The sequence below is a fragment of the Penicillium mononematosum genome (genome assembly GCF_028829835.1).
Source record: "Penicillium mononematosum strain IBT 11891 chromosome Unknown utg000002l:1.0-8112719.0:1.0-8118358.0, whole genome shotgun sequence".
Lineage (NCBI taxonomy): Eukaryota > Fungi > Ascomycota > Eurotiomycetes > Eurotiales > Aspergillaceae > Penicillium > Penicillium mononematosum.
Window position 1 is genome coordinate 7891401 of NW_026643272.1, and position 20926 is coordinate 7912326.

General features: G+C 48.9%; 8 protein-coding genes across 8 annotated transcripts; 5 read left to right on the forward strand and 3 right to left on the reverse strand.

The window, feature by feature from the left end:
- Positions 1 to 326: 326 nt before the first annotated feature.
- On the forward strand, positions 327 to 1281 carry N7519_004801 (uncharacterized protein; the record flags this gene model as incomplete). Its single annotated transcript, XM_057291577.1, has 2 exons — positions 327 to 795; positions 818 to 1281. 2 exons carry the CDS (start codon positions 327 to 329, stop codon positions 1279 to 1281), a joined length of 933 nt encoding a protein of 310 aa, XP_057152779.1.
- Positions 1282 to 1413: 132 nt separating this feature from the next.
- fmpA (fructosyl amino acid oxidase fsqB) lies at positions 1414 to 2925 on the reverse strand (the record flags this gene model as incomplete). The annotated part of the gene is made up of 3 exons (XM_057291578.1): positions 1414 to 1921; positions 1953 to 2811; positions 2877 to 2925. The coding sequence occupies 3 exons, from the start codon at positions 2923 to 2925 to the stop codon at positions 1414 to 1416; spliced, it is 1416 nt and encodes a 471-aa protein (XP_057152780.1).
- Positions 2926 to 3306: 381 nt separating this feature from the next.
- On the forward strand, positions 3307 to 4478 carry fmpB (N-methyltransferase fsqC; the record flags this gene model as incomplete). Its single annotated transcript, XM_057291579.1, has 2 exons — positions 3307 to 3662; positions 3728 to 4478. The coding sequence occupies 2 exons, from the start codon at positions 3307 to 3309 to the stop codon at positions 4476 to 4478; spliced, it is 1107 nt and encodes a 368-aa protein (XP_057152781.1).
- Positions 4479 to 4978: 500 nt separating this feature from the next.
- fmpF (phenol 2-monooxygenase fsqG) lies at positions 4979 to 7057 on the reverse strand (the record flags this gene model as incomplete). The annotated part of the gene is made up of 7 exons (XM_057291580.1): positions 4979 to 5570; positions 5606 to 5780; positions 5831 to 5881; positions 5946 to 6278; positions 6337 to 6600; positions 6658 to 6938; positions 7002 to 7057. 7 exons carry the CDS (start codon positions 7055 to 7057, stop codon positions 4979 to 4981), a joined length of 1752 nt encoding a protein of 583 aa, XP_057152782.1.
- A 345-nt stretch (positions 7058 to 7402) lies between these two features.
- On the forward strand, positions 7403 to 9460 carry N7519_004805 (Nonribosomal peptide synthetases (NRPS); the record flags this gene model as incomplete). The annotated part of the gene is made up of 1 exon (XM_057291581.1): positions 7403 to 9460. The coding sequence occupies one exon, from the start codon at positions 7403 to 7405 to the stop codon at positions 9458 to 9460; it is 2058 nt and encodes a 685-aa protein (XP_057152783.1).
- Positions 9461 to 9967: 507 nt separating this feature from the next.
- On the reverse strand, positions 9968 to 12083 carry N7519_004806 (Proton-dependent oligopeptide transporter family; the record flags this gene model as incomplete). The annotated part of the gene is made up of 7 exons (XM_057291582.1): positions 9968 to 10622; positions 10672 to 10858; positions 10915 to 11054; positions 11106 to 11214; positions 11268 to 11416; positions 11487 to 11664; positions 11717 to 12083. 7 exons carry the CDS (start codon positions 12081 to 12083, stop codon positions 9968 to 9970), a joined length of 1785 nt encoding a protein of 594 aa, XP_057152784.1.
- Positions 12084 to 13810: 1727 nt separating this feature from the next.
- N7519_004807 (uncharacterized protein) lies at positions 13811 to 15288 on the forward strand (the record flags this gene model as incomplete). The annotated part of the gene is made up of 7 exons (XM_057291583.1): positions 13811 to 13847; positions 13978 to 14001; positions 14062 to 14178; positions 14230 to 14261; positions 14322 to 14439; positions 14497 to 14693; positions 14755 to 15288. The coding sequence occupies 7 exons, from the start codon at positions 13811 to 13813 to the stop codon at positions 15286 to 15288; spliced, it is 1059 nt and encodes a 352-aa protein (XP_057152785.1).
- Positions 15289 to 18590: 3302 nt separating this feature from the next.
- On the forward strand, positions 18591 to 20333 carry N7519_004808 (uncharacterized protein; the record flags this gene model as incomplete). Its single annotated transcript, XM_057291584.1, has 4 exons — positions 18591 to 18891; positions 18943 to 19071; positions 19122 to 19196; positions 19279 to 20333. The coding sequence occupies 4 exons, from the start codon at positions 18591 to 18593 to the stop codon at positions 20331 to 20333; spliced, it is 1560 nt and encodes a 519-aa protein (XP_057152786.1).
- Between the last annotated feature and the right edge of the window lie 593 nt (positions 20334 to 20926).

Below are 20926 nucleotides of genomic sequence, written 5' to 3' on the forward strand. Positions count from 1 at the left end.
TATTCGACCTACATAGCCGATACCTTCGAAACCAGACCCCTTGCGATCGTTGCAGAAAAGCCCAAGTGGAATGTTATACTGCCCCGTCGACCACTCGGAGAGGAGGCACGGATACTCGACAACCTAGATATCAGTCCAAGCCATCTGCAGGGTCTCGTCTGTCCACTGAGAATCCCGCAATCTCTCTCGCCTCGGAGCCAGCTACCAGCCACAACCCCTCCAATACCAGAAGAGTTTATTCCGACTTTAAATCACCGGAATGGTCAGCCATTCATCCCGATGACGCGGGATGGAGTGACAATGTTGACCTTGATATGCCATCCGCTATGCCTTATACACATGTTTCCACCCTCGATGGGCTGCAGCATGATACATTGCCAGCACTCAATATCAATATCTCCACAGACAACCATCTAGACCGGGTTATCGAGGGCTTTTTGTCAGAGGGACACAACCTGTCTCGGAGTTCCTCCGCTGTCCCTGACTTGGCAACGTCCTCGGTCCCTTTTGGCACTGGCCCAGACCCAGACCCGATTTCGAAATGTCTACAAGACCTGGCGGAGCTCAATGGAACGCTACTCCACAGTAGGGCGAACCGACGTGGAACCGGGCACAGTGATCTAAGCCAACCCCAATCCATTTCTACACGGGCTGGCTCTTCTGTACCTCCTTCCATTGGGCACACTTTGAGACACTGCCAAAATTTCCTCACCACAATTCAGCACCTCCAACAGCGAGTGAACTCTGATTCTGGTGATGACACATGGTCACCTACTAGGCCAGAGGACGGAATAGGTCAATTAGTCGCCCCGCCCAGCCCAGCAGCAGTGTACAAACCACTCCGCCGCTTTCGGTCGCTCGATACTCCTATCCTGTTCTCCATTCTCTCATGTTACTCCCTATATCCTAGAGGAATACGAGCGCCTCTTCTCGTCTATTCTACAATCTGTGACTCAGTCCGTCCCCCATATCCCGGCTACCTTGATAGGTACCAGCCTAGATGGCTTCAAGTTGGACGGAAATAATATTTTACAGATGGAATTACTTCTCTATGTCAGTTCCAACTTGTTGGGAAAGATTGAAGCTATCTTGTTGGGGTCTACAGAAGGGACAACAACGGAGTCGAACCAAGGGCTTTTGGGTTGTAAGATGGCCGGATGTCTAGAGTCGCTGTACGACCACAATGGTCTTCCATCAGGCGATGGGGCTGGTAAAAGGGAGGTGAGAGCTAGGACCCTTATTAGAAAGGTCCAAGCAGCTCTGAAAACCATTGAAAAATGACACAGAATGATTTACTGTGAGGATCTTTGATTATCACCTAGACGAGAAATTCACATGTGCATAGAGAACAGCTTCCTGAGAGAAATACATTGACTATTGTGGGTCTTTGAGACAACTCGTCCAGACATGCTGTCAAAGATTGCTACTCGAAATACGTGGAAACCGCCAAGCTTCACGCAGCACAGTCAAGTTGGCATCATCGTCAGAATCGGATGGCACACCTCGGCCTTGAAGCACGATAGCCACAATCTTTTCTCCAATTACCGGTAAGAACTTGAAAGCATGATCGGAGCCTCCGGATGCCACAAAAAGGGTACATGCAGAGGCAGGATGGTAATCAATAACAAAGTCCGTTCCAGGTGTATCTGTATACCAGCATCGACGAATTTTGGTGAATGGGCGCCGAGCGATATCTTCAAACGACTTTCCTTCTGATTCAACTCCAGACGACACAAAGAGCTCATCCAGGAATGCCCGATAGTCCGCCAGGGTTTGTTGGCCTCGCTCGTCAAGGCCCTTGGTCAGGTCAATTTCGCCTCCCCAGCCAAAGTGAGGATCACTCCACTGTTCACGAGGCGGTAGACGATTTGGTCGAGGACCGACGGTAACTCCCGCGCACTGCCGAACATCGACTAGCCCACTATGGGGAGAACTTTCCAAGTTTGAGGAACCCTTCGCGGTCCGGAGCGATTGCAAAAACACAGCGATCAGCATTCACAATGATGGGAATGTCCAACTGTCTGAAATGATGACACTCTTCTGGAGAAAGCTGGATATAGGCAACAAGTTCGCTGTAGACATCGCAAAGCGTGTCCATTTCGAGGAGTCGTGGGGTATGGCTGCCTGCAGCAACAATAGTAAGATCGGCGAACAGTTCATGTCCATTGTCTAGACGAACTCCTCGAACCACAGAATTTTGCCCAAGTGTAGTGGCATCAACATAGATTAGGCTTTGAACATTGCCAGTCTGAATGCGGATGCGACCAGTTTGAAGGACCTTCTGTCGGAGCCATGTCATGGTGGCGCCGCTATCAGCCCACCCGGCGTCTTGAGAGATGTAACCACGGAGATCCCTCTCCGTATTCTGGACAGCAGAAGCAGAAGCAGACAGTCCCAGCTCAGTCCGGATCTGATACAGGGAGTCGAGAACTTGAAGACTAGATTTGCCCCCGGAGGATAATTGACCACTGAGCTCATACGCGTTTTTCACGTAGTTGACAGTCTCACCCGATACCTTTGGATTCCTTAATGAGCTACCTTGTGCAGATAGTAGAAGTCGTCGCTCCACGTAACGACCATTTTCCCCCCATAGTCCCCGCCATTGAGCATGGGCGTTCTTTGCGAGGACTGCATACGGGCCATGGGGGTATTCACTCCGGATAATCCGAGATGTATCGTGGTTTGCAGATCCAGGATTGCTCACGGAAATGCCTGTCGCGGTCCCGGACGGTTCAAATTCCCAGCCATCAAGCAATAGGATAGATGTCTGGGCAAACGCATCATCTCTGGCCATGGCGTAGGCCGTTGACACTGCCCATATTCGACATGTTAATTCACTATGTCGCAGTGCGTTTGATGGCCTCAAATCCACTTACGTCCGAAGACACCTGAGCCAATAATGATGATTGTCCGGGGACATGCCATGTCTCGAATTCACTTCAAAACGAAGCGTCAAGATTGTCGAATTGAATGATGAGTCTGCTAACTCTAAGTGGTGACAGAAAACCCCCTTCTTTCACTCTTTCTTCCTCCGATTGTGTCTATTTCTCTTTATGCCATTCTTGATCAATTCGGAGTCGGAATCGGTGGATGGGGCCGAACATCGCGACACCTGATATTTACGTTCGGGGGCATTCGGGGGGCTCATGGCTCATATTTCGGCCAACACGCGTAATAACAATAATCGGATGATAACCAGCCCATAGGGTGGGGAATCACCAAGTCTATGTTTACCTACTATCTCCAGGAGTTTCATTCCTAACATTTGTTTGGGTGAACACAGTCCCTACCATTGCTCGATACACGATGGCTCCCATTGATTCGGGTGGCGTGCAGGCCCTTTCCCCATGGCCTGCAACCGATCCTCATCGATCCACCCTTGCTAGATCGCCTACGGTCACACGCATTCAGCTTCATGATATTCGTCAAAAAACAGATGACGAAGGGCTTGTTCCTCAAATACTATCCGGTCTCGAGTCTGATGAAAAGGAGCTACCTTCACTACTCCTGTGGAATGGACGTGGCTTGCAGCTCTTTGATGCAATTCTTGACTCCCAAAAGTACTACCCTGCGACTAGGGAGCCGGAACTGCTGTCTAGTTGCGTACAGAAAATGGCATACAATATCTCCTCCGGAGAAAGGGTGATTGAGCTTGGGGCTGGGTATGCAATCCTTTGTTTACAGATATCTAATGACTCGAAGCTTATTGAGAACTACGGAATGGTAGAAACATGCGCAAGACTGCACTCCTCCTTCGGACGCTAGAACTTCAGCATAAAAATGTGGAATATTTCGCATTAGATGTCTGTCGTACCTCACTCCGATCCAGCATCCGCGAACTACTGGGTCTCTTCCCTTGGAACCCCAAGACCAAGATTCAAGGACTCCTTGGAAATTATGAGGATTGTGCTTCGTGGCTACACTGCCAAAGTGACCAGAGAAGTCCGGTAACGCTGTTATGGCTAGGGAATAGCATTGCCAATTTCACCCCTGCCGAGGCATCGGACCTGATCTCTCACTTTTTCCGGGCTAACCAATCTTCTCCTGTGCCTATTCAAATGGTCGTCGGCATCGACGGATGCAGAAAGCAGGAAGAAATTATCGAATCATACGAAAGTGACAGATCACGCAGTTTCATATTGAATGGGCTCGACTATGCGAACGAGCTGCTGGGCTCGGAAATATTTGTCCCATCTGAATGGGATTTCCGCGGTCGCTGGAACGCAGACAAGTGGATGCACGAGAGCTTTTACGTTGCCCAGCGCAATCTTTGTCTGAACATTGAAGGAAAGGAATTCAACATCAGAGATGGGGAGCTAGTGCACGCCATTCGGAGCGGAAAGTGGCCGTATTTCAAGGTCGCAGATATTTGTGAAAGCGCTGGGACCAAGATTGCCGATAGCTGGAGTGATCTAGAAAAAGCATATGGTAAATTAAGACCTTCACCACCTTCGCCCGGGTTCTGTATTTCCAAGTGAGGGCTTGTTCTGGGCTGACTGGTTCTATCTGTATACAGGGATCTATTTACTCAAAAGGGCTACCGAGACAATACCATGATATGGAGTTGTCAGGAATAGAGAAACAGCGAGTACATTCAAAGTACAACGTGATTCTCTTATGAAGTCTCTCTTAGATAGAAATAAAATGATGTATGCACAGGCTGCAAATTTCCCACTGAAGAACGGTCACCTAATCTCGTCCAAATATGCTTTTCGGTAGGCATAACATAGCAAATATATGAAGCTTTAGTATGGCCTTGCATGCCTATAAGAATAGGTTAAGGCTGTTATAGTCAGATTATGGACTACGAAGATTTGCTAAAAAAGAGCTTGCCTTATCCAACTGCCATCTTCCTAGGCCCTGACTGGAAACATTGGAAACCAGACTACATCAAAGAAGCAGACGATCACATAGCCATTTAGAATTCTATCAATAAAACTGTGGGCTAGTGTAATCTTCCCTCAAAATGAAGTACGCCTTAGAGTCTGGCAGTGCGAGTGACCCTCCCCGAATCCATGGAGTGAAGGCCGTCGAACAAGTCCGTGATCTGGTTTGTCTGATCCATCTTACAGAGGAGGCTACAATAGCCATCCGGGCGGATTACTACCACACAGCCCACATCTCGATCAATTCCGCAACGCTCATAGACCTCTCCGTGGCCATCGTGATAACTCTCATCATCGGTATAAACTCTCCAGTAGTCCCAGCCATCCTGATCGTCCCAAGGATGGAATACCTCAGGCAAGTTCATAAGTTCGATGCTGGCTCGTTTAGCCGAGTGAATAGTGATAGCCTCGGCGCTTTGATGCATTCGCATGAAACCCGTCAACCACTGCCCGAACTTCAACAATCTCTGGAATATATGCTTTTTCGAAATGTCTCCCGCAAAAACCAGAATTCGGAATCGTCCGTTCATCACGAGTCGATGATAGAGGGTGGTTGGCACTCCGTCAGCCTGATTCACCATCTGGAAATCGGGCAGTCGCATCCCGGGTGAGAGAGCCTTGGCCACGACGCCTGCCTCCCCACCACAGGTGGTTGTACGATCGAAGAAGGACAATATTGAATTCCTATGCCGGTGGTAAACTTCATTGCTGTCTTATACGCGGCCAAGAAACCATCGAAGTCCAGATTCGGATTGGCAAATAACTCGAGGTATTCGCGATCGAAGTTAATCAGCTGTTGTGCGATAGGTCTTCTTTCCTGTTCATAGGTCGTCAGGAGAGATCTTGAACAAGACTGCTCGAGATGGAAACGTAGTTTCCATCCGATGTTGTAAGCTGTTCCGCTCATTAGTTTTGGTTTCACCTGAATCGAAAAGATGCCGTACCATCTTGGATGCTGGTATTCATTCCCTGGCCTGCTTTGGGGGAATGTGTATCTAACAAAACGACATCCCTGATTAGCCGTGAAGATATGTGACCTGCATAAATTTTCCAACTTACGAACTGCATCACCAGCGAGAAAGACACGATCATCTCTGGAGAATTCGTCTGCGACGCGCTGGCCAACCTGGTAGGCAGACCACCAGGCCACCTCGCCCACCTCGAAGGTATATGGATGGAAAATGGAGCGCGCAGCATCCACTACATGGTCGACGGTCAAGGTAGATTTGTTCAACGCAGCTGCAACATCGAGACCAGTTCCATCCATCGCTATATAGAACCGGACTAGCTTTTTCTCGCGTGGGACCGCCATGACTGTGCCCTTCGCCGAATGAACCACACATACCTTGCGGATATCGGGGAAGTTGGTCTTCGGTACGGCATCCATGACCCCTGAATTTGTGTTAATGATAGTCCCGTTCATTTGAAGTAGTTTCAAAATGCAACTGACCCCATGTTGAATCTGTGATATCCCCAGTCAGGGGGATGTTAAGATGTTTCCTAGTCCAGCTGCGAGCCCCGTCACAAGCAACCACATAGCGAGCCTGAATGGTTTCTGTTTGTTCGTTCTTTCTGACCAGCACAGTGACTGGAGATGCAAGCGGGTCTCCAATCGATTGGCGGTTGATCTGCAGGTCGACCGGCTGCGTCTCCCAGGAAATTCCCACGTTTCCGTTGCGAATGAGGTTTTCTACCATATGGTGCTCAATTCGACCTGTCTTATCTGTCAGTTATGATTATGAACAAACTGTCTAATAGAATATTCCCTTGCCTTGATCCAATGTCATCTCCCTGGGCTTCCCCAATTCTGGGACTCGGTCTGGTATAGTCATGGACCGCCTGACTCCCTCTTGACCGTCAGGCTCCCAGAGAACCACCTCTTCTACTCGATGAGACTCATTGCGGATAACATCACCAATCCCAAATGTATCCAAGACTTCCAGAGAGATACTTTTCAGTCCATCTGCTTTCCCAGTCTGCACAGTTCCGGACTTTTTATCGATGACTCGCACACGCAAACCACTACCATTGAAACAGTTTGCTGCTGTCAGCCTGGGGAAACCCGATTAGTCGAAGATCGCTACACGGAGTGTCCTGATATTAAAGTTCGCCTACCCTGCCGGACCTGCACCAATGATGAGAACATCGACCTTGTCTACCATGTTGGACATGATATACACGATCACTAAACTGAACTGTATCAGTAAAGAGTTAAATTTCTTCTCCTTTTTGTTCTAGTTAAAAATCATCTATCGTTTCGGAACTGACGTCTGTGTCATATTCTATTATCGATCTAGTTCGAGCGAACCAGTCCCCGAATATCTCGGTCCGACTTGTTAGGCCCCGAAAGTGGACCGAACTCGTTCGGAGGCCATGCTGGCACGGGTATCAAGCATCCCAATGAAGACGGAGCATCGAAGTATTTGATTTTATAATTGCTAGTTCTTTTACGTGGCCGTTGCGACCGGTACGACTTTGATTCGATCCGCCTTTTCACATCCTTGCGACAGAACAAAATGGCACACGAAACTGGAGTTGAGAATGGTCCGACGATACAAGGCTTAGAGAAAGGAGACTATAATCAGATCTGGGAATGGAACAAAACTGTTCCAGCTGCTATCAGTACTCTGGTGCACAAGCTCATCCACGACAACGTGGAGGTCAACCCTGACGCCCCAGCTGTTTGTTCTTGGGACGGTAATCTGACGTATGCGGAGCTTAATGATCTGTCTTCGCGATTAGCAGATGAGCTGAAAAGCCGGGGAGTGGGACCCGAAGTCATCGTTCCATTGTGCTTTGAGAAATCGGCATGGACGATCGTGGCCATCCTTGCGACGATCAGAGTCGGGGGCGCATTTGTGCTTCTCGATGCGAAGCAGCCTGAAGCACGTCTTCGAGACATTGTGTCTCTCACCAAGGCCAAGTTTGTGGTTGCCTCCCCAGCCCAGCAGGATTTGGCAACCAATATATCGTCACAAGTTCTGCTGGTCTCACACAACATCCTCCTGGCCATGCCAGCCATCACGAGCACGGATCTCACAGTTGACCCGGAGTCCACTCTCTTCGTCGTCTTCACGTCGGGAAGCACGGGGCTACCCAAGGGGGTGATGAGCTCCCACCGAAGCTTTGTATCGGGCGTTCACTATCGACGGTCCATACTGGAGGTGCCATCTCCCCGCGTATTCGACTTTGCTTCGTACAGCTTCGACGTCAGTACAGATATCATTCTCTCCACGCTTATTATTGGTGGATGTGTGTGCGTACCATCAGAATTGGAACGTCAAAATGATATTGCTGGTGCCATCAACCGTCTCAAAGTCAATTCGGCCGATCTCACTCCCTCCGTGACACGCTTGCTCGATCCTGACTCCATGCCAGGCCTGAAGGTCCTCAAGCTTGGGGGTGAACTTAGCAGCGTCACAGATGTCGCACGATGGGCCCCGAAGTTAAAGTTAGTCAATGTTTACGGGCCATCGGAATGTCTGCTTGTAGCTATCAACGTCCTTGCCCTGAATGGTGACCCCCGGACCATCGGACGAGGACATGGCGCTGTCACTTGGATCGTGGACCCCGACGATCACAACAAACTAGTCCCAGTGGGAACCGTGGGGGAGCTTCTGGTCGAAGGTCCCATCGTCACAAAAGGGTACCTGCATGAGCCTGAACGAACCGCATCTGTCTTTATCAACGCCCCTGACTGGCTTCGATCGGGGCCGAGCCCAGACAGATCCTCCGGCCAGCTGTACAAGACTGGTGACCTCGTCCACTATAATCCGGGTGGTACCCTCAACTTCGTAGGCCGCAAGGACACCCAGGTCAAAGTGCGCGGGCAACGAGTTGAGCTGAGTGAAGTTGAACATCATATCCAACAGCAATTGTATTCACGAACGGGTAAACGGGTCAACCCTATTGTGGAGCTGGTCACGACTGGGGCCAGCAAGGGCTCCGGAGGTCGCCCGACTTTGGTTGGTTTCCTCGCTATGAGCCAAGTCGAGTCTGCGGAGCCTGAAGATGCACAACAGCTGCGACAAGCCATGTGGGATCTAACCAAAGATCTTAACAAATCTCTCCTGAAGACCCTCCCACAGTACATGGTTCCTTCGGTCTACATACCTCTCTGGCAGTTCCCGCTGAATTCATCTGGCAAAACTGATCGACGACAGCTCCAAGTGACCGGCTCAGTGCTTTCACGTCAAGATTTAGCTGCTTTGCGAGCACCTCCAACAACAGCAAAGGTGACGACCGCGACGACGACCACAGCATCGCAGTCGAGGACCCTGCCACACACCTTCATGGAGCAAAGGATGCAAAGAATGTGGTCGAAGGTACTTGGTCTTGAACCCAGTGAAATTGCAAGAGAGGACCATTTCTTCCAATTGGGCGGGGATTCACTCAGCGCCATTCAACTTGCCACGTTGGCTGCGAATGAGAAGCTGGTCCTCACTGTTCAGGATATCTTTGATAATCCGGTTCTAGCTCGCATTACCGCTGTGGCTAAACCAGTATTAGAACACTGTGTCCCTGAGGCCACTGGAACACATGGGTCTACCGGCTATGTAAAGACAAAGGCTTAAATTGGAAGCAAACTTGTGTGATCCTTTTGTTGAGTGGTAAGCGGGTATCCATGGATAGATAGGATTTGTGTAATGGCAGTCGAACGATCTTTTACGACAATGTCGCATGCGTTAAAAGAGAAATAAAGCTAAGACATCCCTCGAAGATACACCTGTAGGATCCTTTAAATCCTCCAGCACCAAGTAAGCAGTCTGTTGACGATATGTGGACAAGGAAGATTATATGGAGATACTAGCACTATGTATGGTGTGGTGGCATAATGAACAAAACAAAGCATACAATGCAGCACCAGGTTCCAACAGTCTACAAATGCAGCCTACAAATGCACAATTTGCAATGCATCTCAAGCAACAAGCATTTCATTCTCATTTAAAGCCAAATCACCATTGCAAGCCCCGGATGTCCCTCAATTCCACATCTCGCGCGATCCATTTCGAAAATCCCTTTCCCTTGGTAATGCAAAGAACACATTTGATCCTTCTATACACCCAAAATAAAAGTGTCCCTTACTCAACGTCCTCCTTGATCTTCAGCTTATCCAAGCGTCTGAATAGCACCCACAGCAGAATGGTCGCTCCACCCAAAAGCCCGGTCAGGATAGCATACATCGTGACCAGATGCGGGTCCTTGGTGAGCGGGGTGAAGGCCAGGGCAAGGCATGTTCCGATCCCAGCCATGGCAAGCCAGATTGCTTGAACCAGGGTTTTCATACTCTTAGGTGCGTTATTATAAGCATACTCGGTTCCCGTAGTAAGGCAAAACACCTCCGCCAATGCTCCCCCAAAGTACGTCGGGACTTGGAGGAAGACCGAAATCTGGTTGGGGATAGTGCGATCATTGGCAGCGGCACATGCAAGGGGTGCATCGTAGCATGGTCCGGTCTGGTAAATAAGCTTCTGAACCACCGTGGTGTAAACCATGGAGAGAGCCAAGAAGAGGAATCCGACTGTCATCCGTGCGATCGGTCCAAATGTGACTCGTCTCTTGGTAAGGTAAGGATAGAGTCCTTTCTGAATGATAGGCGCAACGATGATTCCCGAGATGGCTCCAGCAATCTTCATCATGTCGTTCGGAATACCGTACGTGACCATCTGCCCAGCTTGGGAGATCAAGTTATTGAATGTCTGGTTATAGCAGAGCCAGTGAATAGGGAACAGAAGTCTACATATATGTTAGCTTTGGCCCTATACTAGAAAGGGATCTGGCTTACAATACTCGGCAGGTCAGAAGACTCCTCTTAATCTCTTCAACAAATGAGTCCGTCCAGGGAACCTGGCGACCATGTTGATGAAGCTGGGCATCTGGCTTTGCGGCATCCATTTTGAAGCCACCGGTGATCCCATACCGCAAGGCGGCGCATACCTGGGGCATAATGTTGCTTGTTGGCAAATCCCGGACTGTTTATCCACATGTTAGTTAATCGATTTATTGCCGTGGTATTGAGTACACTCACCAAAGTACTTGCGCCCGAATATTATCGGGATCAGGGCTAACCACATGGCGCAGCAGGGGATCAAGTATGCGAGCCAAAAGCCAACATACCGTTCCAGCAACGGCGTGGAATCAGCCACGAAACCCACAACGTTAATAGCCCTGTTTTCAACGTTAGTTATGATGGCAAAAGAAACAGACCAATCTACTCACCAGTAAAAGACGTTGTAGATATAGGTAATGGTCAACTCCCGGCTAGTCACAACCTTTTCTCCGTTTTGCTGAGTCTTGATGCGAAACTCGGCCTCGTCATATTGGTCGGCTAAGCGATATCAGCCTCTGGATTGGTCCAGCCGAGTCTAAAGATGAACCCACCAATAAATGGTACCACGGTAGTTTTGAATGCCCCTGATCCAACAGCTAGCAGTATACAGGCAGTTATCACTCCGGGTAAAGCCGCCCCCTCATGAATGGCGACAGGCAGGGACGTCGCAAAAAGAACAGTTGCCCCGATGGCCTCAATGCTGCTATAGTGTTAGCCATCAACCAGCTCAAGGGGACAGGGTAAGATAAAGAAATAAAGCTTCACAGTACATAGCAGCGTATATCATAGTCTTGTAACGACCCAGCCAGCTATCGGCAACAACGGCAGCAGGCACGGGCACAATGTACGACCCGATGATCAGTGCATTGACAATGTTCGATGCAGTAGCCTGGTGCAAGCCCAGTGCTCCCGGTACCTCGCCCCCGGGTGCATTTTGCAGATAATTCTCTGTAGATACAGTCAGTTGAACAACGCTATACATAAAGGGAGTATCACGCACGTAGAGGAGCCGTTGCCCCGTACCAGACAAAGCGTTCCAGAATACCCGCGAGGCATGCTACCCAGAGCCGAACCGGGATTTTGTCAACGACATGGAGGAGATCCCGCACTTCATCTTCGGTGGCCACGCGACCGTCATCGTCATCCGAGGGGGTAGGTATACTACGACTGGCATGGAGAGCCAGATGATCTTTGACCTCAGAAGAAAGACCTGAATCCTGTTCTGTTTTCGGAAAAGAAAGAGAGGCACAGGCATCAGTATGATCGCTCGTGTTATGAGCTTCAGGAGCCATCACCAACCGTGACTGTAGGTTAGGCTCTGCGATGATAGCCGCAGAGCCGTGCATGTCGGACATAGAGTCTGACATTTTTGATTGTAGATTTTTCAGTAGCAAGGAAGCGTTCAAGCCTTTCAGGGGATGTAGATCCAGAGAAAAGAGAGGGACGAAGGGGTTCGGAGGAGAGAAAAGACGGTCTGATTTTAGAGGAAGTCGAAGCAGTCGGGGCAGTCGGGGGGGTAGTCGGGGACCGTCGGACCTTTTAACGGCATTCGGAGCCCCGAATGCAGCGATTTGGTGACAGGGATTAGATCTGGGACCAGTATAGCACCAGTAATACAAATACCTAGGTAGATCAATATGTTTGGACTCGTAGAAAGAAAGAAAGAAAAAAAAACGTGTAACTGTTTCCTTCGGACTCGCACAGGCAACTTCACCTATACACGTAGCCAAGACCGTACTAGATCGCCGAATCAGCGGCCCGATATAACTCTAAAGCACTACATATGTACTCATACGCTCCTTTCGCAATATTTGACGGCTCGGAGGTTGCCAATATCCGAATAATTCTAGAAACCAATTGTAATATTTCAATAATAGTAGCAAAGCGACATCTGGTTTTCCGTGTTTCCCAGACGGGATGGGTCGCATTGAAACGATCACGTGATACCATACAGCACGCTATACCATAAGAAGTAAGCCTAACCGTAATAGGAAATTAACAGCTCACTTCGCGTCTCCAATTGGAACCCTTGCCGGAAAGATTTCAGTCAAACAAGGGGTTCTCATTCCGAGGTTCGCTAAAGAAAAAGAAAGGGGAAGAAAGAGATTGGTTTGAGAGACACGTTCGACGTTGGATGATTGCTTCATGGTTAAGTGGCGGTTCTGACGTCCTAAACCGCCAGGGCATTTATAGAGTGCTGTAGACTATTATTCAGTATTTTAATCATTTCCATGTTTAAGCGTATAGCAGATTAATAGCAGATCTGACTATAAATATATAAAATGTTGGATTAGCATTACCCAACCATATCATTACCTAGGTAGGAATCCGTTTAAGGGAGGTAACCTTGGGAGATAGACTAAGAAACTAATCTTAAAAAGCTTCCAAGGCAACCTAGGTATACATATCCTTACACTGGGAGTGCGTCCTTCATAGCTATTGCAGTACAGGGTAGCTATAATTATATATACATTGGTAAAGTTAGGTATAGCCGAGGTTCGTCCTTGTAGAGTTGTGATTGGTTGTATAAGTGCATGAAGTCATAACTATATTGCACACATCGGAGTATATATAGCTTGTATAACATGAAGTTGAACGCTATAACTAGTATTTTATAGCAAAAGTACATTAAGGCTAGAACTTAACAGTGTTGAAAGTGGCCTGATTAAGTGATTTGGAGTATATAGCTATGCACCTATATGCACCTATGTACTTGTCGAGTGTCATTGACCAAGATCAAGATATTATTCATATATTTCCCAATTGATCCACAATAAGAGGATAGAATAAGAGGATATTCCTCTAGTAAAATCAAGATTAATCGCATGGAAATTCGTCATCCATAAGAGATGTCCAGGTGAGATAGCTATTCGGGCTTGGCAACAACGCACATGACAGCATCACAACAATCTTGGAAGTCGAATCTTCCCTTATCTTTTTTCTGTGCCCTCCTTCTCTTCTTTCTCTTTCCCCTTCCCACTTTAATTTTCTTTTCTAGGATTCACGCCTCCGACTCTGTTGATAATCTTCTTACGAATTTTTCTAATTTCGCATCTAAAACTGCCCCTGAGGTGCTTCCACAAATATCACCGTCATGGCTTCTGGTGACGTGACCTACCCTAACACGGGCAGTAAGGTAAGAAAATCAACAGATCATTTCAATCCTGCAGGATGGATATGCTAACAGTGACCCTGCAGTAGTATGCTCTTTTCTTTTTCCTAGTTTCCCGATAAACTGACCTTGACCCCTCTTGCGTTCAGGCATCAGTGATGCTATTACCAAGGGTAAATAGGAACCCGGAAGTCTCCGATGCCACCAAAGCATGCTGACCAGTTTCTTGATAGGCCCAGTTGTCGATAATGTGAAGTCTGAAGCATCCCGCACCGGCGATGAGCTTCGCGATCTGAAAAACTCGCGTGTGACCCCTTCGACCACCACCGCCGATGGTCAACCATTGACCCGTATGTCATGAGAACTGGTTTGGTTGGGTCGGATATTAACAAAGTGTCTAGACTACCACTCTTTGATGTATAGCCTTTTGAGCGTGAGTTGTCGCCCGAGTCTTCAATTTGGATAGCTTGCTAATCTGTGTGTGCATGTATAGTGGGAACAACCCCGCGCGACCGCCGTCTCCTACGCCAGCGTGATCTGCTTCATCTTCGCCGCCCGTTATCTGCCTCTCCTCCGATGGGCCTTCAAGTTCTTGTACATGTCTCTGGGAGGTGAGTTAGTTGGTCGCGTGACCCACGGTCAACAGAGTGGTTAACAATTGTGTGCAGTGACTGCCACCGTCGAGGTTGCTGGCCAAGTTATCCTCAAGCGGGGAGTCGCCAGTGGATTCCGCCCCCGCCGTTACTACACTATCCCTAAGGAGACCGTCGAGGCTGTCCTCGAGGACCTTGAGCAGCTTGTGGACTTCTTCCTGATTGAGTTCCAGCGCATCCTGTTCGCTGAGAATGTCCTCCACACCATTTTGGTAGGTTCCGACTTGTCCAGAACGAAGATGAACCAAAAGGCAAAAACTAACGGCTCTTCAGGCTTTCACTGCTGCTTTCACCGGCTACTGGCTGATCCGCTTCGTTCCCTTCTGGGGCTTGGCCGTGATTGCCGTGACCACCACATACTTTACCCCCCTCATCTACATCAGCAACCGTGAGCTCATTGATGAGCAGATTGTCAACGCCCAGGAGATCATCAACTCCCAGACCAACCAGCTTCGTGACATGGCTGGCGAGCGTACTTCGCACGCCACCGGCTTGATGAAGCAGTATGTTGGCGAGTACAGCTCCAAGGCCCAGGGTATCATCGGCTCCCGACGCTCTGCCTCCCCGGAAACGACCAAGGTCACGAGCCCGATCAAGCGTGAGACCGTGGCCGAGTCTGCCAAGACCTCCATCCCCGAGTTCACTGCCCCTGTTGTCGAGCCTGTCGCCGAGCCCGCCGTCAAGCACGAGGACTTCCCCGAGGCTCCCAAGGCCGCTCCTGTCGCTCAATCTTCCGAGTCTGACATTGTTGCGTCCGTGGAGCCGGCAGAGCAGGCCGGTGACCGTGAGCCTCTTCTGGCCATTTAAGTAGGTCTCAATAATACTAGGTCATTTTGACCAGGAATATTAATTGACCCCAAACTTGAACATCAATCAAATATTCTTTGGTGAATGAATATCATTATTGTGGCCATGATCACTGCTGGATATGCCGAATGGCACGTGAGATGGATTTTTGAGTCACCTGTTCTTGTTGGGGATCCCTTGGGAATACATGGGCTCTGGTCGCCAAATCCTCGTGTCGACGACGAACAAAACAAAAAAAGGAGGATCCTTGAGCGATGAATGAGCCGTCATGTCTCTTGTTTCTCGTTTTCGTTACTTTATTCACCCCCTAACACACTGGACATTTTTATCCGTCTACTTCTTTTCTTCAAACGCCCCTTGTCTATGTCTTTCTCGGGTTCATATTGTTTGTAATGGAATTACATTTACATAAATTCAGGCCCTTCACTTGGCTTTCCATATATCCTTAATCAAGACATGCAGTGTGCCCGTCCTCGAGCCTCGCGCAGGGACCTCGACTACCATCTAGGCAACTATCACGAATTGTATACGTACTACTCACCAGGAAACCAGATCCAGCCCCCGTCCTGCCATATCCGTGCGTCATGACTCCCATCTTAATGCATAAAATGCCTCGACCCTACCCACTTGGGTAGTTGCTCGCAATTCCATGCAAGCGGCCTTGATCACCCAACAGTGCAAGGCAGCCGTTGAGTTTCATCCCGGTCCACCGACCCGGCTCCCTATTCGCCGCATCGCGATTCGGGCCGGCCTGTGACGATTCTGTTTTCCATTTCATTGTACTTCCCCTCTCCCTCGAAGACTTGCCTTGTTCAGTCGTGCTCGGAACTGTGTTTCCCTTTCACCTCTCCCCATATACCCCGGATTCGTGGACTGTGATACAGAATTCTGGACTGTTGTATGATATCTGCGGGTGAGGGGTATCTTGTGAATCTCAAGCGTCTTGAATGAAGTGGGGGGGTTCGGGTCCGGTTTTCATTCTATGTTCAACGGGTCGAGGTCTGGACCTCTTTGTGATAGAAGTGAGCTCTTTTATCTGGTTGGAACTTGGATTTAGTATCGAGACTTGTAGGCTCATGTGGACATGACGCTCCGTGTATTCCTTGTCCACTGTTGCGATCTTACTATCATGATACAGCATCTTCAAGAGCTGTTCAGCTCTGACCTGAACGATGAGTCTTGTCGACTTCTCGATAACCATGTGAAAAGAGGAAACTCCCAAGGGCAACCTGAAGGAGTCAAAATGTTACTAAGAGGCTCGATTATACTTTATGGAAATGAATAGGAAGGAAAATAGCCGCTTGAGAAGGGCCTAAACACCAACAGCAGCATCCCAATTGAGACATGGCTTCTTGCCCCTTTTCCAGAAGCCCGGGACCTGAGACGCGTCGCAGATGGGGGACACGCATGTCCGGGTTTACCGCTATTTGGGGTTTAATAGAGAATGTTGAGCCAGCACCGGAGTGTCTAAGACATTGGAAACCAGTCCTCGTTTCTGGACTCTCCCGGTCTCGGCTGTTGGGACCCTTTGCAGACCGACTCCAATGCAATTGAGCCCATCCCCTCGAAAACTAGCCCGGTTGTGTTGACATCTAGTTGATACTTCAGTCCTCGACCTTTACAGTCTCTGACCAGATTGCATAGCATCCTGCTGGCGTCTATATGCACCGTTTTCTGCGGTGCTCTGTAATGCTGCCCCGGCCCGGCACCGATTGGCGGATGGACCCCTTGTACCTGTTGAAAGTCTTATGCAGACTACACTAGATGGGCAGGTGGGTACAATAACGGGTTGTGAAACGGACTGGGAGAAGTCAGTGTGACACTATGGTATAAGTCAGTTCAAGAAGAGAAAAGAAAAGAGCTACGGACAGGAAAAGTGGGCTCTAACAGCCACCAACGTGTCGGACTACTGCATAGAAGGATGCATGGAAAGTTCTTTGAAGTCGTTATTATGTCTCTTGCGCCTCCGGTAAGTCCATGTCTCTGGTATACGCACGCCCTCAATCAGCGGTCTAGTCGGAAAAGACCAAAGACTTAGAATGGACATTCAATCAAGAAGGGGGGAAAAAGAGAAGAAGTGAAGTGCAAACCTGTGTTCAATAGCAACGAACCACTGCAATCCTTTCTAACATGATCAGAATCTGTATTAATTCAGCCTTACCCCATCTATCAAATGTATATAGACTTGTACAGCCTAGTGCACACTGTATAGGCATGGAAGCGTGGCACCCAAGTGAAGATCCTTGTCACTCTTTAGAATCTTTCATGTCAGAAGTTTATCTGTGCAGCACAGCTTTTCTCAAATGCACTTCGCGGACTCGCTAGGTAATGCAGCTTTCCGTTATACAAGGAGTAAGTCGTCCTGCAGCTTGCCGTGAGTCTGAGACCTCTTTGATGCTCATCCTGTTGAGCCACCATGGTATGTAACTTCTTATTGGGCCATTAAACTGGTGTCCTAATGCTCCGGATGCTGCAGTACTCTGTCTTTACTCCAATGCCAAGGAAGATCTGGCATGGGTTCTTCGATAAGATTCTGAAGAAATGACAGATGGTGGGACAACTGTTGAGCTCTCTACCCCGGGATATTAGGGCATTCATAGTATATCGTATAATATAGTAGGCCTTTGTACGTATCTCCTACCGCAACAGGCTGTTTGCATATAGCGGTGACTCTCTGCGTTTCCAAAATGGAATCCAGGATATCCACATGGTCTCTGAAACGGTTCTCTTTCACTGATCTCTTTGGAGGTTGGGTAGTCACAGTTGTGAATGTGAATGTGAAACAGGTTATGCCTCGAGAGAGAAGAGAGACACAGGTCTCAAATTTGTATTTTTGTAATTGCTTCCAGGGGAAACACTGCATCATCAGTCCAAAGTCGAAGATGGGAACTTTCCCACGCGGACAAACAGTGGACTCGTCCAACTTCAAGGACCCTGATATGAGAGATATAGAAGGAGATAGAGAGAAAGTACCGGTGAAGCCCATTTCCCTGTCAGACCGAGTTCCTCTCTATTCACCGCTGCCTCTTGTCTCCTCGAAAGTGTTGTGCCAACAAACAGCCTGTACTCACTTTACTCACCTTACTCACCTTACTCACCTTACCTCTAGAAGCTGTACGGAACAAACCTTCGAACAAAGGTCTTGGATTGTCTTGCTTTACTTTGTTTCTTGTATGTTTGATCTCTGTCTTTCAGTACTGGAAAACTCCTCTTGTTCCAAGAGACATTAAGCTCCTTCTTTCCCCGGAGACTTCGTACTTCTTCAACTCTTCTTCCTTCAAGGATAGCACTTGAACTTCTTAATGCTATCTATCAAATCCCTTTTGAATCCTCAGCCCGAAAGGCGAAATCCTCATCCGTCCTTCCCTGCCTCACGTGAGAAACGGCAGAAGATGGCCAAGGACGCCCCAGTCTTTCGCCGTGGCAAGATCCAGGGCGAGTGTCGCTATCCTCCTTGCGAGGAAAGAGATGCGGAGCTCGAGAAGGCTCATCGAGAGCTCTCTCTACATCCCTTTGGCAATATTGCCGACTATCCTCGTCAGATCCCTTATGCCAGCGACAAGAAAACCTTCCAAGAGAAGACCGGTCGAGATAGCTTCCATGGTATGTGCCGTTGAACCTGCCTTGATATTCATATCTAACTCTTCCATCTAGTCTTTCAATACACATTCCAAATCCCCGGCGAGGAAAAGGAATGGCATGTTATGTGGGACTACAACATTGGCATCGTTCGGATTACACACCTGTTCAAGTGTAATGGCTACTCCAAGGCAAGTCCACAAGGTAGCTCTTGCATATACTCGGGATTTCTAACTCGTTATAGACCACCCCAGGCAAGATGCTAAACCAGAACCCTGGCCTCCGCGATATCTGCCATAGCATCACCGGCGGGGCACTTTCCGCTCAAGGTAAGCTCTTTATACCCTCTTCTCATACAAACCGATTCTTTGAAGTCTAGATCTAATACCTATTTTTTTGCTTTTCACATAGGATACTGGATGCCATACGAAGCCGCCAAAGCCATGGCAGCCACCTTCTGCTGGAGAATCCGCTACGCCCTGACTCCACTGTTTGGCACAGAATTCCCGGCTATGTGTATCCCCCCAACGGACCGCAAAACTCATGGCCGCATGGTCATCCCCCCAGAGATCGTGCAGCGTGCCACCAACCTTTCCAACTACTATCGCTCGTTGGAGATGAAGTCTAGCGCCGGAGCCAGCCCTCCCGCAATCAATGCACCTTCCTCAACACATACCCTTCTCCATGGTATGGGACTATTGGGCCGACAAGGCTCCTCCCTGACACTTCCCCCGCTCAAGATTCCGCGTACCAAATACGCCGACAGTAACCCCAGTGCCCGGGACTCCTCTATGGAGCCTTACTGCATGTCGCCCAGGAGCCAGTCGTCCATGTCTACCTTCACGCCCATCAACCCACCGCGCAGCTCTAACGCTATCCCTCGCTCCCGGGTTGAATCGCCCCGGGCCATCCTCCGTGCTATCTCAGATGCTATGCGCCCGGATAATGTCCCTAGTGGTATCAGCGACAGTGAGACCGAGAGTGATGGCTCGTCCAACATGTATTCCACTCCGAACTCCCCTCCGGTAGATGACAAGGCCCCTGGCCTCGATGAGCCCACCAACGCTGCTTCGGATGTGGTCGCCACGCAAAGCGACTATGATGACCTAACTGACTCGGACGATGATTGGCAAATGGACGACGATGACGACGAAGACTACCGTGGACCCCCTCTCAAGAAGACTCTTGTTGGAGCTTCCGTTGGCAAAGACGGCTCTACAAGTCCCGCATCCCAGACTAAGAAGTACCCCATCCGGGGGTCTCGAGCTGCGCGTCCTCAGCCGTCGCCTCATTTCACCCGTGAGGTAAAGGCTGCTGAAGCTCTTCTTCGTCTGCACATGAATGAGCTCGAAAGCACCGGAACCGATACTGAGATGGAAGATGTCGAGTTGACCTCGCCTCCTGGCTCTCGCTCTCTCGATGGTGACGAGTCTCGTAGCCGTAAGCGACGTCGAGCTTCGCTTTGATGACCGATTGCGCTGCAAATTTGACATGGAATGGCGTTCATGGGTCTCGCAGCTGAAGGTTTCTGTGTGGTGCTGTCCATATGCATTTTGTGAGGAACTTTGTCTGATTTGATGACTTTACTTGGAGTTGAAGGTTTGCTTGTTCAAGTCAGTGTTCCTTTTATTTGATGCAAGAGGATTGGGGATCTTGATGGGCTAGTTGACACTGGGGGCTTTCAAACAGCCTGTTCGAGGCTACAATGCTACTTTGTTTTCTTTCAGGATGATTCTGATGACGGGCAATGGGTTAGACTGGATGGTGTTAGGTGTTAAATGGAAACTGAAGCTCTTACATGTATCTTATGAATTCTTGCCCTATGTTTATGTACCTTGTTTACCAGCATTACTGCCTACAACCGCATTTGTCGTATAATAATCTGAATGATCTTCAATTCCAGAGACCCCATAATAGATTTACGAAGAGAGAAGATTAAAATTAAAACATCTCATATTCGCCTTGCATGCACTGGCTCTGCCAGATCTCCATAAAATATCAAACTAAGACATGGAAATGAAAGAAAATAAAACACAATAGAGAGCATTGCAAAACAAGA